General features: G+C 45.6%; 1 protein-coding gene across 2 annotated transcripts in view; it reads left to right on the top strand.

Annotated features, from left to right (window-relative positions):
- The first annotated feature begins 628 nt into the window (after nucleotides 1–628).
- The window catches only part of itgb5 (integrin, beta 5), a 30,992-nt gene continuing 15,661 nt past the window's right edge, over nucleotides 629–15,959 (top strand). Inside the window, exons 1-10 of one of the 2 annotated variants that reach the window (XM_047046399.1) lie at nucleotides 629–704; nucleotides 1,571–1,656; nucleotides 2,005–2,212; nucleotides 2,335–2,584; nucleotides 3,453–3,621; nucleotides 4,899–5,060; nucleotides 6,464–6,559; nucleotides 6,647–6,736; nucleotides 8,490–8,624; nucleotides 13,694–14,123. In XM_047046399.1, the coding sequence (XP_046902355.1) occupies nucleotides 1,585–1,656; nucleotides 2,005–2,212; nucleotides 2,335–2,584; nucleotides 3,453–3,621; nucleotides 4,899–5,060; nucleotides 6,464–6,559; nucleotides 6,647–6,736; nucleotides 8,490–8,624; nucleotides 13,694–14,123 (1,612 nt within the window). In that variant the 5' untranslated portion in view covers nucleotides 629–704; nucleotides 1,571–1,584. Of the gene's footprint in view, nucleotides 1,247–1,570; nucleotides 1,657–2,004; nucleotides 2,213–2,334; nucleotides 2,585–3,452; nucleotides 3,622–4,898; nucleotides 5,061–6,463; nucleotides 6,560–6,646; nucleotides 6,737–8,489; nucleotides 8,625–13,693; nucleotides 14,124–15,959 lie in introns of both variants that reach the window. The other variant, XM_047046398.1, reaches the window with a different exon arrangement.

Here is a 15,959-nt window from a genome sequence, read left to right as displayed (position 1 = left end):
TTGTTTTGGTATGCATTAAAAGGTTGTGAAATACAGTAGCTGTTAGAGGGTGATCCATTTGTGATCCAGTAGATGGCGCACTTTTTAGTTATTAATGCATTATGGATGTTATGGTTATATATTCAGGAACATTATTAAACGTCATCATTTTCCTGAGTGCGCACGGATGTTTTCCATGTAAAGAATTCACCTTGTAAATGTAAACGGTATACCTTGCCCTCAACCAACAGTGCAAAATGCCACTCTTTTTTTAACAGGTGGTATAGTTATTACAAGGGGTCACGTGATTGTACACATTGTGGCAGCACTGATGCATTTTTCGTCCCGATCTAAAATAACAGTAGGCAATACCAACGTGGTCATGTATGTGATGAGGCCAATACTGCTACTTGGATGGCATTCATCAATAATGAATGGAAATATTTTCAATAATTTAAGTAACTGCAAAAAATACATATTTGCCTCAACACTTCAATACCGGCTTAAAGTTAGAGTGTGCCATTGAATATGATGTGTTACTCAGTGTGTAATGGTTATTTGTTAAAGACATTGATAATATAACGTCACAGATATAATTCAGTGAGATGGTAAACAAACGAACCCCCCACCCCTCCTCTACCCCTCCCATCTCCCCTACTTAAGAATATAGGCGGAGACTCAACTCCAATGGTAGCCAACGCGTACTGGGGACTGAACGACGCGAAGTAGGTTTGGAAGAACGAGATTGTCACATTTGTTTGAATATGTCAACTTTGAACCATACCGTCATTTAGAAAAGTGTTTGACTAGCTATTTTGGTAGTTTACCTCCGAAGGAAAAGTGTAAAAATAAGCAAGGGTGTTTGTTAGATTGTAATGAACCGCGTGCTTGGTAGACATCTAATGATAAAGGGAATTGCAGTTCTTGACCTGAACCCAGTTCAAACTCCTTGCATGGTTTTGTTCCCGATGTTCGAAATGACTGAGGAATAGGTGATATCATCTAGACGCGGATATAGTATGAGGCCACAAAGTTCTGGTGGACTGGTAATGGACAAAGAGACCGTCTCAATATTCTGCACCGATCCAGACGACAGAGCTTTAGTCTAATGAGATCCGACTGCCGACAACATACTTTGCGCCAGTAAACTTAACTAACGGGAATCTTGAACTGAGCGTGCTAAACGATATGTGGAGTCCTTGGCTGTTGACGTACCGTACAGCTCTCAGCTGCATGGTTTGGGTAATATTTATTCAAAGTGTCAAAGGTAAGGAACATGACATGCATGAGCTTTATTTTCTAGTTTTTGTTTTTGTGATAGCATTGTCTCAAACTCAAAAACATTGTCGCTGTGTTGCAATCAATGTCACACCTCTATGTTATTACAGGAGTCAGTGAACTGATGCAAACACTGTTACCAAATAATTTGTTTGTCTAGCCAAGTTAAAGTGCACGTCATTATATCTTTCTTTTTGTGTCTCTTAACTCGTTTACTTATGTATAGAATGATCTGACACGTCTCTGTGCTATGTGTGTTATAATGTAGACATTCAAAATGTTATGTGTTCCCTTTTTGTATTACTTCTGTCAGGTCTCAATATATGCATGAGTGGCAGCGCTACATCCTGCGAGGAATGTCTTCTCATCCACCCTAGCTGCGCATGGTGCTCTCAAGAGGTAGGTTGACAACGTGTAGCTCTAATGTTTTAACATGCCAAAACTTAAATAACTATTCTATTTCGATTCGAGGACTTATTATGATCTAGCTAAAGCCCCAAAAAATTTGGCACACTTTATGTTATGTGTAAATAGAAGCAGATTTACTTGACACAGCATTAAGAAGTCTCACATCACTGAGATAAAAAACAACAACATTTAATATGTTTTCACTTCATTACCAAACCTCTGAGAGCTACCACAGGCCCAGTCCTGAGTTATAATTTCTCACCTCAGCTGAACTGCAACAAAAGAGGTGGCAGTATGTTGTACACACACTTGATGACATGCATTTTTTTGTCCTTACAGGAATTCGGTAGGGTGCGGACCCTCATATCACGGTGTGATCTGAGTCAGAATCTGCAGAAGCGAGGCTGTGATGCCCGCTTCATCGAGAACCCCAGGAGCACCGCCTCGGTGCTGAAGAGCGAACCCCTGAGCTCCAAGGGGTCGGGACCGACTCAGTATGACGTCATCCAGATCATGCCTCAGAAGATCTCTCTGAGTCTTCGACCAGGTATGTCTAGTCAGGGACGTCGCGGGACGCAAATGATTGAAAACGTTTAGAAAGTGAAGGCTCGGTATCTGATCTACTGAACGTGGTGAAACATCCCCCCCCTCCATCCCCCCCTTCTCCAGGGGACCAGGAATCATTTGAGGTGCAGGTTCGTCAGGTGGAGGATTACCCGGTGGATCTCTACTACCTTATGGATCTGTCGCTTTCCATGAAGGATGACCTGGACACCATACGCAACCTAGGCACCAAACTTGCTGATGAGATGGGAAAACTCACCAGCAACTTTAGGCTGGGCTTTGGGTCCTTCGTGGACAAGAACATGTCGCCGTTCTCCTATACGGCACCCAAGTACCAGGATAACCCATGTGATGGGTGAGAAAAACACTGATGGTGGTTAGAATTCCTCAGACAACATCATGTGAAACAGAAATTAGACTTAATGAGATGGACAACAAATTATAATTTACAAGAATTTAGAAGAAAAAAAAACGTTTTTACTATTAACTTTTAGTTGGTGTGCCAGTGTTATTCTTTCACATGTAATCCCAGTTTATAACTGAGACACACTCTGTGATTCCCCAGATTGATAATACACTGTGTATAAGATTCATGAAATGGAGGCTGTCTAGCCATGTCTGACATGTTAGAGATTCAAAGTTGTTGGTTGGGTGAATGTTGACTGAAAGGAAATAGAAATAGTACCAGGCTGAAAAGCAGCCGCACACTACATTTGCCCTGGAGGTGAGATTATGCTGCACTAACTGACTCCCCTTACGCATCACTGCCCAAGTAGGTTATGCCTGAAGTCCTGCTAGCTTCCCTGTGTGTGTCATATATATATATAGCCACTGCAGGAACACATGAAAGATAACATTGCGTGCAATTCAATTCTGAACGCACGCTCACCTCTGACAAACCATAATACACACAAAGCTTTGGGAAGGGAAATCATTCAAATTCCCTACATTTAGGATGTGTGTGAGTCAGGATGTGAGCCAGGATGCAGGATTATAGCAATTGGCCCATCTTTTTTAGTCAATTCTACTTTCATTTATAAGTTATTGTTATTTTTACCGCTGTGCAAAGGCCGTTCCCATTTATTGCAGATCGTTACTGTATTTCCTAAGAAGAATTGCAAACATGCCTTATTAACAACTACCTTAACTTATGATTTAGTAATGAGGAACAGCCTGTACAGAGTTGCTAAATCTCTGAAGTTGTTATACCTCTTCCCCTGCAGATACAAGCTCTTCCCAAAATGTGTTCCCTCGTTTGGTTTCCGACACCTTCTGTCCCTGACTGACAAGGTGGACCGCTTCAACGAGGAGGTGCAGAAGCAGATGGTGTCTCGCAACCGTGACGCCCCAGAGGGCGGGTTCGATGCCATCTTGCAGGCTGCGGTTTGTAAGGTGAGCTATCAATCAAACGTCAAATGTCCTCGTCTTTGACTCGTCTTTGACCTCCTCCCTCATGACTGAAACTGTGTGAAAACACACTTTTAATAGCTTCAGTTGGCTTGCCTTTCAACACTGACTGGAAATGAGAAAAGGAAGAGTCTTTTAGGCTTTTTAGATTCCCCATTGAAGGTAGTAATATTTTCTCAGTTAATTAAAGGCACCAGGGGGCTTTAACAGGAAGTCCTATCTGATGCAGCTGGTTAAACAAGAGGGCTAGTCAAGGACAGGCCCAGTCACATCCCAATGTTCAGTGCTCAGCTTAATTGTTTGCTACGGGAGAGAATGAGTCCCTCCCATTGGCCGCTACCTAGTAATTTGGTACAGCAGTTAAGATTCGAACAGTGACTGGTTTGGTGGTACGATCAGAGTTGCCACAAAACTAAATTTGCTTCACTCAACTGTTTTAATTAATGTTTTGTTTTGCAAATGACTAACCATTGTGAACTGTTCACAAATTGCTTAGCCTTTATTGTTTCCTTTAGTAAAGAATGTTTTTTTCGTTCATGTACTATCAACAGGAAATGGTCTGGCGCACTAGTCACAGATAGTGAACACACTTCAACACTACTGGCACGCAGCTTAGCTAAATTGGATAATTCAGCCAGCTAAATGCTATAGTGACAAAAACAAAACAATGTGTGTTATTCAAACAAAGCCTGTAAAGCTAATCCACTGTAGTCTTTATGGCAAAAACTTCAGTGATTCAGTGCCCAGGGTGAGGTGTTGCAAATGGCTGCTTTTCAGCCCCTGCCCGGTGAAAGGTCAGGTTTGTTTAGCATCATTACTTTGAGTCAGCAGTCACAGAGCCATGCTCACTCTGGCACTAGCTTTTGTTGTGCACTGGGTCCTATTGATGGAGGCCTTCTGGATAAAGCTCTGTTTGTTGCTCTCTATTGTCTATCATCTGCCTCTCTTCTCTGCTTCTTTGTCCGTCAGTTGGCACCAAGGTTGTGGAAAGTGATGCAGCATGTCTAGCTCAAAATGGATGTTTTCCTGTTGTTGACTTACATGTCACTTAATATAATGCGTATATTATAAATGGTTTATTTGAATCCATCTAGGATATAAATGACATGCATACTTGAGATGACCCCAATAAAGGTTTATCACTATAACTTTGTTTAGTTTGTGTGAGATATGAGTAGATTCTTTGCAGTTTGAGAAAGTAAAACAAAAAGTGCTATTTGTGGGTCACCCTGTTTAACTGCTGTGTGTGTTCCCCTGGACAGGAGAGGATAGGCTGGAGAAAGGAGGCCTTCCATCTCCTTGTGTTTGCCACAGATGATGTGCCCCATCTGGCCCTGGACGGTAAACTGGGAGGCCTAGTCCAGCCCCACGATGGCCAGTGCCACCTGAATGAGAAGAACGAGTACAGCGCCTCCACTGAAATGGTAAGAATCTGGACGAATTTCTTAGCAAGGGAGAGAAACTTCATTATTTCATGTGCAAATAAGTAAATAACCTAGAGGTCTAGGAGCAGCGTCACTCTCAACCTGAAATGTGATGTGAAATTTGTGAGTATTGACCCGCACGTAATGGTGCACTTTAGACATAAAGTAGGCTGTTAAAACTGTGGTTAGGATGACCTCATCTGACCTCTGACAATGGCACCAGTCTGGAGCTGTGATAGAGACAAGGGTCAGGCCAAGATAAGAAGGTATGCAAGGCTGGAGAAGGTTTTGTGTCCTGCATGGCTTCTGTCCCATTCAAACGCCAAATGACTAACAGTAGTGACTCCCCCCATGCCTAAATTGACATAATTGTCTCCTTCAAGCCTTTTTTTACCAGTACAGGCTCAGTGGCTTGAGGGGGTATTTATTGAGCCTACAGACAGTGGGCATTTAGCAGCAGTCTTGAAGGAGACCTGGAGAGATTTCAAACGACCCACATGAAAGTCATGTTGTTAAAAAATTTAGACGATTCCGATCAATTGTCATGCACTTCTTGTCCATTACTGTTTAAATTCTAAAAGCTGATGCAATAACAATCTAATTAACATCATGTGGATTGCACTCAGTCCATTTATAATGAAATACAAAAACGGCTTACATAAATTACACGACTGTAGACTACTTGACTACAGTAGTATTCTTGTCATTCCCCAAAAAACATTTTGTATGGTGTCCCTCTTACTCTTATGTTAACTGTGATAGGTTGCCTGACAGGTCAAGTCCGAGACATGGATCATCAATGGTACTTCCATGTTAAATCTTTAAACGGGTTGAGCTGGTTCCTTTCAGAAAATAATCTGTGCTTCCCACAACAGCACAACCCTGCTTTGTTTATGGGCGAAACCGCTGAACTGGATAAGCTGTTAAATGCATGAGTTCCTCACAGTTCACCTCAAGTGGATATCTCATTGCAAATTAATTAGTGTCTACTAGAACATCAGAAAATTGTTCCTGATTTAATATTGCTGAGTAGACGGCAGACTATGTCACAGCTTGAATGAGCCACCTCAGGCTTGGTTTCCAGCTCTTGCTGCTGGCGTGGGAGGAAGTGGCAGGCGACTCCAATGTAAACATGACACTGGAATCTGAAGAGCAATGACTTCCCTCGACTAACTTCCTGACCGGATGATTTGGGAGCTAGCCAGGCTATTGAAAGGAAATGACAACACGCTGTGTCTTTCTGTCTGCCTCTCTCTATCTCTGTCTTTCTGTCTGCCTCTCTCTATCTCTGTCTGTCTCTGCCTCTCTCTGTCTGTCTCTGCCTCTCTCTGTCTGTCTCTGCCTCTGTCTGTCTCTGCCTCTGTCTGTCTCTGCCTCTCTCTGGCTCTCTCGTCTCTCTGCAGGACTACCCATCTTTGGCTCTCTTGGGAGAGAAGCTGGCAGAGAACAACATTTATCTTATCTTTGCTGTGACTAAACGACTCTATGTCATTTACAAGGTATCATAACTCTAGTAGTAATAATTATCTTTAAAGATAATCAGAATTGTATGTGTGTGTTACATTTCTGTTCATTTGCTTGTGAAGAACTTTACAGCCTTAATACCAGGGACCACTGTGGAGATCCTGGATCAGGACTCAAAAAACATTATCCAGCTAATCATCAATGCCTACAATGTAAGTAAAGGAGCATTGCGCCATATTGTGTGTGTGTGTCTGGTTTCCACTCTCACCTACTGTGAATCAAGAGACAGACAACTGGCTCGAGACTGTCTCTGCTTACTGCACATCCCCCTTAAGAGGGGATCTGCCTCCTGAACACTGAAACTCTGTTGTTTACAGCTCTGTAGCTCCCTGCTATGTATCTTACCCTATGATCAAACCTCCATATAATCACTGTGTGGCCAGAGATCCAGACTGGAGCTTACTGTTTGCCCCTCCTCAAGAACCAAGTGTCTAATTCTGCAAGAATTATGCTTATAGTTAAAGAACAGTGTTTTGGCCCAGAGCCCGAGCCCCTTTGAGTACGTTCAAGGGTAAATCTGAGTGCACGTCCACATGTTTCAAAGCAGTCAACTTTATCTAACACTGGAAGTCCAAACTAGACACATTATTCAGCAGAAGATAGCTGCACTTCAATTTTACTGTATGGGTCAAGTTAAATGTGTAGTATAACCTCCTTTTAACCAGATTTATGTTTGGCCCTCATTTATCCCTGAATGTTTGTGTTCATAACTGTCAAAGTGAACACCCTCGTAATCCCTTTTTCTGAGCATCCATTATCCCTAGGCATGATGGGATAGCTGTTTTTTCTCTGTCAACATTCTGGGCTTTATTTCAGTGAGCACTCTGCCAGACTGGCTAGACTTGGCCGTGAGCTAAACGATAATGTTTTATCATTTACATTGTTAGTCAGTTTGAGAGAGAAAAGTGAGAATGCAAAGAGAGTATTGTGTGCCTGTGCTTTCAGATGTCAAACCTCAGACAGTTTCTGGATTGGTCATTGCTCATTTTTCGTAGCCAAAACTTTTCTCCTCAGCCTTGTGTTTTTTGTCTACGAAGCATACTTTTGCTCCGAGCAGTGAAGAGAAACAACAACTTGTTTTTGCACACACTGTGGGATTAGTCCAGAACTGATAATCATTTCAGGCACATGCAGGCAAAAAGTAAAGATCGAAAAATCTTTTTGTCATAATGACAAAACATTGACATTTTCTTAGTAACAAGAATCCTTTCTCGCCACAATCAGTTCCTGTAGTCGTTAACAGGAATTGTGAAATTAAAAGAATTCCATAACCTTTAAATCAGCGAGACAGAAAGGTATCCATTCATGATGGTGTTTGTGAGGAATGGTTCCTGTTTGCCCAGTTACAGTCACAGGAAAACAGGAACATGTATGAGTGAATGCTCATGTAAACATGAGGAACTCACCCCCAGCTGGCACATACACAAACTATGGGTCCAAACACGCACTCTCCATCCATGATTCTGCCTCCAACATCTGTTTTTGGGGGGAGAAATATAGAAGATAGGGAAGACAGAATTTATGCAATCCATCAAACCAAGACCTGACCAAAAGTGTATTTTCTCGTTTCTCTCTTTTCCACCCTGACTCCAAACGTATTGAGTAAGATGCAGCTGGCTTCATTATAAATTGCTGAATAGCAGTATTTAGTTGTGGTTACAGTTTGAGACATGGAAAAAGCACATTCTAATGGTGTGACAACCTTAAGTTTCAGCTCTGATATACAGGCATACTTTTACTGTGATTATTTATCATAGTCTGTCATTTGAGATATCTGGTTAGATATGATTTATTTATTTTTTCACTTCTGTCACATTTTGCCCAAAACTATAAATAGTAACTTATTGTTCAAAACCATGTTCTATCTACACACCATAAACACTCTCTCTCTGTCCTTCTGACCAGAACATCCGCTCCAAGGTGGAACTGACAGTGTGGGACCAACCTGAGGACCTCAGCCTGTCCTTCAGCGCTACCTGCCAGGACGGACAACCTCTGCAGGGCCTCAGGAAGTGTGCCGACCTCAAGATAGGAGACACGGTCAGTCTCTCTCCCACTCTGCTCAAAGGAAGTCACCTGGAGGTGGGGTGACCCAAGGAATGATCCAACCCAATGGGCTCTCCTGAATTTGATTACAGCCTGTGGGCAGATAAAATCTGGGTTATTCTGAGCGAGTGTCGGGGTAACTGGTATCCATGCTATGTTCAGAAGAGTCACCACGTACAGGATCCATCCCACTCAGACCATTCCATTGAGAGACAAAAGAGAGCAAGTTGTGACTTGGCAGAGCTGGTGAACTGTGACCTTTCAATCCTCTTAACGTTGAGGAGTAGAGTTCCTGTTTGATTAGATCAAACTAAAGCAGCTTCTTAGAGAAGGCTTCTATCCTCCCTGGTAACAATATCGGCCCTGTGTGGAACTGTTGCCAGGTTTGAAATCGACCAGGCAAATAGCAACATTCTGGAGAGTTGTAGCTACATAGTAGGCATCGTAGAGGCTACCCAAGGACATCAGCGTTTGTCCATGTTCCTTACACATGTGCTTTACCATGTTCATGTGTGTCTTTTTAAAGTTCAACTTTATATTTTTTGTTCCGCTGTTATGAGTAAGACTAAGATCTTGTAAGAATCATGAAAATGCTCTGTGTTTTGCACCAGGGAGGTCATGCATCCATCACAGGCAAACTGAACTGACAACTGAATCCAGTGACCGCCAAAGAACAGTGCTAAGGCGCCCAAAAAATCCAGTTTGTTTTGAAGAAGGCAGTAGGAATAATGTGTTCATTCTCTTGTGGCTTCCTGCTCCTAACCCAGTCACTGGCAGAAACATGTAAGCCTCTTCTCAATCCACACTTGACTAGATCCCTTCCATCTCGATAGTTGCGAACAGCATGTTGTTTCGCTTGTCACCATCTTGACAAACCTTGTTAGATCTGCTAGCTGTTGTTATTGGAAACGGAGCCTGAAACTGCTCAGTCATCACACTGTTATTTTGACAGCACTCTAATATGGCCAGGATCCAGATTGAAGAGATATTGGTCATTCAATCTCTTGGGGTTCGGTGTCTCAGGTTTGGAACTTGTGCTGTTCTGTTGGCCAGTCTCATTCTCTGACTGGGAATGTGGTTTATAGTTAATGAAAGGTGTGGACAGTGGTCCTTTCCGTAGTGATGGACGAAGGCAGTCGTGAGAACCTGAAGACTTGCATATTTTGCCTTACTCTTGGCTGAACGTCATTTGGATTCAGTTATGCTTTTGTTCTACAGAGATGTTATCCTGAACGGCTCACTGAAAGGCGAGGTGAAGAAAACATGGCAGCGTTGGCTTCGGGGAAGGTCACTTTTTTGTGTGGAGGAGGGAATGTGGCAGTGTGTGGAGGAGGGAACCGTTGGGCTAATTTAACTGGCAGGGAGGGAATTTACGTGGGCCTAGGTTGAACATGTTTGGCCTATTTTACATGGAATGCATTCTTTATTTGTTTTAAGCCAACAAAAGCGGAGGTCAGACGATGCAGGATCACTGCATTTCTCAATCGCTTTGGATTCTGCCCCGCTGCTCCAAATCCCTATACCCGACACCCTTCCAGAAGGATCTCAGAGAAGATTTGCACAAGATCTATTGAAACAGCAGCGTTGGGGCTACTTTGTACACGCCACCACGCAGAGTGCTGACCCTGTGGAATTCTTCCCTCATGCCCCAGTGTCTCCCTGCCCAGTTTCTTGTTTGTCTGGTTGAATGTAAGGATGGGGGATGAAGGTGGAAGGCTGTGGGAGCTGGGGAAGGATGCCAGTGAATAGGCGAAGCCCCTGTCTTCAAGGCCAGGGTGGAGATCCCAACTCTGGGCTTTGTCTATAGAGGGGTGAGAGTGACATGGGGGCTGCATTTTGTGTTAGGGGCCCCTGAGTGGATTTACTCCAACAGCGTTTGTATAGATTCACTACATTCATATGAAAAAGAAATGCCAGGATGCAATGCTAGCAATGCCCCAGGCTCATTTGTAAATGAGCTTCAACCACTATAGCCTTTGACTGCCTCTTTCCAAGAATCCAACAAATGTTCCAAGGTTGCACCCCCCCCCCCCCCCCCACAGAGGGCATGCTGCAGCCCAGAGCCCAGAGCCCAGGTGTCAGTCACAGCTCTCTGCAACCTCGCCACTGAGCCTGACGCATTTTAATGACCTCACACAAAGGTAGTCCGGGGGCTGGGTGGAACCAGACTCCATGCTGGAACAAAGAGCATGGTAACTAATGTCAGCCTGGCGATTTTTCTTGGACCCACCATTTACTCTTTGAAATGGAATGGGCAACTTCAGAGTCCCTAACAGCATCCCAGCCCCTGCAGGAGGTAGTTACAGAGCAAGAGACGGCATAAAAAACGAGAGAGGTGAAATGGTTTAGTTAACGGTTTTCATTTCTAGATTCATTGCATGGTGATCTATGTCATCATATCGTGTCATCTTATTTCTTCGTCCATTGCAATAAGGATTCTTCAACTGAGCCCCTTCACTGGAGTCACAAAGTTTACAGAGACATTTTGAAAACACAAGAAATAAACACAAAGCCTTTAAGATAATAATTGTGTGGGAGAGTTTTTGTGGGTTCATAAGTAGCAGGGATGGCTGTACACTGCTAGTCTGTCAGTGTAACAGAGAGGAAAGCACCGATTCCTTATGTAAAGACACACCTGGTTGCCTTTCCCCTCAAGCCTCTCATTCCTTTATCTCCTCATTGCTAATCATTTGTGCTACATTTCCTCATCAACCAGCTGTTAGGCAGAACTCTCTCTTTCGAAAATTTGGTTGTTGCGTCTCTCCCCTCCCTGCCTGCCTCTCCTCACCTCCCTGCGTCTCTCCCCTCCCTGCCTGCCTCTCCTCACCTCCCTGCGTCTCTCCCCTCCCTGGCCCTCCTCACCTCCCTGCGTCTCTCCCCTCCCTGGCCCTCCTCACCTCCCTACGTCTCTCCCCTCCCTGCCTGCCTCTCCTCACCTCCCTGTCTCTCCCCTCCCTGCCTGCCTCTCCTCACCTCCCTGCGTCTCTCCCCTCCCTGGCTCTCCTCACCTCCCTGCGTCTCTCCCCTCCCTGGCCCTCTTCACCTCCCTGCGTCTCTCCCCTCCCCGCCTGCCTCTCCTCACCTCCCTGCGTCTCTCCCCTCCCTGCCTGCCTGCCTCTCCTCACCTCCCCGTGTCTCTCCCCTCCCTGCCTCTCCTCACCTTCACCCACAGCTGTTCTCCCGCCGTCACTGTGGGGATAGTAAAACGAGACCCTGTCACCACCACCCTATCACCCATGCACACCCTCTCCCTTTTCACTCCAGTCACCCACCCCTACACACACCCACTCACAGCTCCACCCCCACCCCATCCACACACATCCCCCTCCCCTTTACTCCAGCATCCCGCTGGCCTAACAAGCCACATGGTTGAGCTGACTGGCTTCCTCGTGACTCACATGTTCAGTAAATCCAATTTGGCCTCTTGTTAGCTCGTTAAGAGACCCGTGCTGGGCTGCCCCATAGTGGGGCTCAGGCAGAAAGGACCGCCATGCCTACGCCATGTGCTTTACTCACTGGGCTCTTCCCTCCTCATGTTCTCCCTCTGATGCTATCCACTGACCACCTCACAGCTCTGATGCCATACATTACATTTAGCAGCCATAGCCTGCTCCTCCAAGACACTGTTATACTGTTTTGACGGACACAGACTGCAGCTGTGCTCCCCCCCCCCCCCTTAGTCTGCTGTTTTCTGAAGAAAAAGAGAAGGTGAACGATTGATGCCAAGGAAGACAGTCTTATTTGAGTGAAAGAATGATGTTCTCTCTCCCTGGTGAATGCAGGTCCATGTGTTCACTAGCTGCTGCCAATATCAGCAAGCCACCCATTTGAAAGAGTGTTTGGCTTGGGGTTCACTAAAGGCTGATTGACTCACTGACAGATGGGGCACTTTGCTGTGGACTTCAAAGCTTAGCATATTCCCTCTCCTCTGGCCCTCAGCCTCTAACCTCTCCTCTGGCCCTCAGCCTCTAACCTCTCCTCTAGCCCCTCAGCCTCTAACCTCTCCTCTAGCCCCTCAGCCTCTAACCTCTCCTCTAGCCCCTCAGCCTCTAACCTCTCCTCTAGCCCTCAGCCTCTAACCTCTCCTCTGGCCCTCAGCCTCTAACCTCTCCTCTGGCCCTCAGCCTCTAACCTCTCCTCTGGCCCTCAGCCTCTAACCTCTCCTCTGGCCCTCAGCCTCTAACTTCTCCTCTGGCCCTCAGCCTCTAACCTCTCCTCTGGCCCTCAGCCTCTAACCTCTCCTCTAGCCCCTCAGCCTCTAACCTCTCCTCTGGCCCTCAGCCTCTAACCTCTCCTCTAGCCCATCAGCCTCTAACCTCTCCTCTAGCCCCTCAGCCTCCAACATCTCCAGACATTCTGTATATTTATTAGTAAAAATGTTCTTCAGAATGGAATTCTTTGTAAGCTGTGAAAACTCCTGCATAAGGCCCATGCACAGGCATTGGGGGGGGGGTTATGATTTGTATTTGTTTAAATGTTAGATCGGACACAACAGCCCATCTAACAGGAGGAAAACCCTCTCCGCTCTTCAGGATAGGCAACACTGGACGTGGCAAGCTGCTGTGCAGGGGAGAACACTAGCTAACGCTAGCTTGTGACAGGCAACAGGGAAGGCAGTGTCTCTTCGAATGACTTCCTTCCCTCAAAGCAATCAAGTGGGTGGAGGACGTGAGCCATCTGCTTTAATTGCGTGTGATGACTCTGAGCCACTTCAAGATTTCTTCTGACGTCTCCTCTGTGAGATAAGGACAGATGTAAACACAGCCAGGGTCAGGCACAGTTCACTTTCACAGTCCGGCTGCCCAGCCCATCTGGCTATTGTATAAAAGACAGAGCTTGTGATATATCTGGGTCATGCTTTCTGTATTTTTCTTTATAGATGGATGGTCACAGTTATTATTTAATCAGCTGTAATGTTTGTTCAAAAGGCTCCAAGATTGCTCTTTCTCAGGCGATTGTCTGTGTGTGTTGTCTAAAGTGTACAGTCACAATCCGAAAGATCCCACATATCCAGTTTAATAGTTTTTTCTATTTTGACCCTTTGGTTTTGATCACTGTCCCAGGTGTCCTTCAAAGTGAGCGTGGACTCATGGAACTGCCCCCCCCGCGGCAATCAGCAGAGCTTCACCATCCGGCCCGTCGGCTTCAAGGACCGTCTCGAGGTGTCCGTCGACTACAAATGTGACTGTGGCTGCACGGGCCTCACCCAGGCCAACAGCTCCCGCTGCAGTTCCATCGGCGCGTACACCTGCGGCACCTGCCGCTGCGAGCCGGGCTACCTGGGCGCCCGCTGCGAGTGCCAGGAGGGCGACGCGGGCAGCCTGTACCTGAGCGCCTGCCGGGAGGCGGAGGGGAAGCAGACCTGCAGCGGACGGGGGGAGTGCAGCTGTAACCAGTGTCTGTGCTACGAGTCCGAGTTTGGCAAGATCTACGGCAGCTTCTGCGAGTGCGACGACTTCTCCTGCGCCCGCCACAAAGGCATCCTGTGCTCAGGTGAGGACCAGTCAGCCCCGGACGCTGCACTATTGGACAGTTTGACATGTTCGTTGTTTATTATATTGTAACTTATTAGGTTTTTATAAGATTTGTGGTAACAACTGATGTTTTTTAGTTTGGGCAGTCATTTTGGAACATGGACTGATGTGAATCTATATATTTAATGAGGTGCAGTGTTTGATTGGACAGGTGCTGAGTAGAAGCGGTAAACTGGGTTGCCACATTACTACGAACGCTGCGTTTATGAGAGGAAACAGCTGGTTGCCAGTGTAGTATCCCCCACCACAGGTCTACCCTGCAGGTGTGTCTATAAAGTGTGTTTGAACGTGAACTGTATTTTTGTTAGCACTCAACCATACCTGTGCAGGGTGTGTCTTTGTGGTTTAGCAGACGTGAAATGCTTTAGAACCTGTAATGGTTCTGGCAAGGCTCCAAATGTTCAAAGGGTGGCTGCAGTTAGTTCACTTCAAACTCTGTGTTTGTGCGTCTCTGGGATCTGGCTGGTCTTGATACGGTGTGCGTTAAGACCGTGGAGAGTTGGAATGGCACTGTTCAAGAGTGAGTTCCAACAGGACCTATTCCAAGTGTTGTGAATGGAACTAGGCTTTCAGTAACCTTTATCAGTTTTTCTGCTATTACATACATAGGCCTGTTCAGGGCTGTCAGTCTGACTCATGCTACCATTATTCCCAAGTCAAAAAAAAGAAATGGAGTTGGTGTTTGTTGTCTGTTTGCAGTGTTTTGTTGTAAAAGTATTTCTGAGGCTGAGCTTTAGCTGCTTAGCTAATCCTCTAGCTAGTTGGGTTTAAGAGATCTGAGGCCTGAGCTGTATTCTAATGTTCTCATTTTTCATTGAATTTTCTCCTCTGGTTAAAGATGCATGCGTGTGTGTGTCAACCATAGTAACGTGGCCCTGTCGCGAGGGCCTATCCCAGATAGCTGGGACCTGGCATCATCAGGCAGAGCAGGCTTGCCTGGGGTAGCTAACACAAACAGCTAGCCTACATACTAAACAGGCCGGCCTATTGGGTTCCCAGAACATTGGGTCCAAGCCTTACTGTGTTCTGGGTGGAGACCTGCTGCTGGAAAGAAGCCCTCTGGCTCCCCCCCAAGCCAACAACTGTTCCACTAAAACCACAGAGGAGGCTTTGTAACACGGCTCCCTGTCTCCCTGGGCACCCTGACACAATGGCAGGGCCTATCTAACATCCATGTATCTATTCTCTGTGCAAGAGTGTGTTTCGTTTAGTCAGCAAGACTCGGCAGGCCGGACAGATACAAAACGTTTGATTGTTTGTTGGTCGGTCGTACATAACATAAGCCGGCCAAGCCATTAAATGTTAACAGTCCAGTTCACTTCATCATGGCTTGTTCTTTTTGTCTCTTCTTTCTCTTCCTCCTCTTCCACTCTGCGTGGTTGGCCCTGGCGATTAACGAGTATCGGTTTTGCCATTTTACTTCTCCTCCTTCTCGCTTTCTTTACTACGCTGGCACTGTTAATTGGTAACACCGTTAATTGTCAGGGTGTATAAACCGATCTTGTAAAATAAATGAGGTACTCCAACCCTGTAAAGACAAACAGATTTTATTATGAAGGTCGTTCTCAACCTCTGTATGCAGTAAAAGACCCTGTAAACGGTTTTGTTCTCTGTTTGGATTTGGTTACGCTCTGCTGCTTTGCAGCTTCTTTCCTCAGAAGAGAGGAGGTTTGGACTGTGTTCCAGAACTTGCGCTGACAAACGGCTAGAAGGCTCAGCACTAAATAAAGCTGGAAATCAGTTGGCACGGTGTCCTAAACAAGCTCTCTTTGTTAAATACTAATGAAATGGATCA

Source organism: Hypomesus transpacificus, chromosome 23 (assembly GCF_021917145.1).
Source record: "Hypomesus transpacificus isolate Combined female chromosome 23, fHypTra1, whole genome shotgun sequence".
Lineage (NCBI taxonomy): Eukaryota > Metazoa > Chordata > Actinopteri > Osmeriformes > Osmeridae > Hypomesus > Hypomesus transpacificus.
Note: the sequence above shows the minus strand (reverse complement) of the source record. Positions and strands in the feature narration are given on the sequence as shown.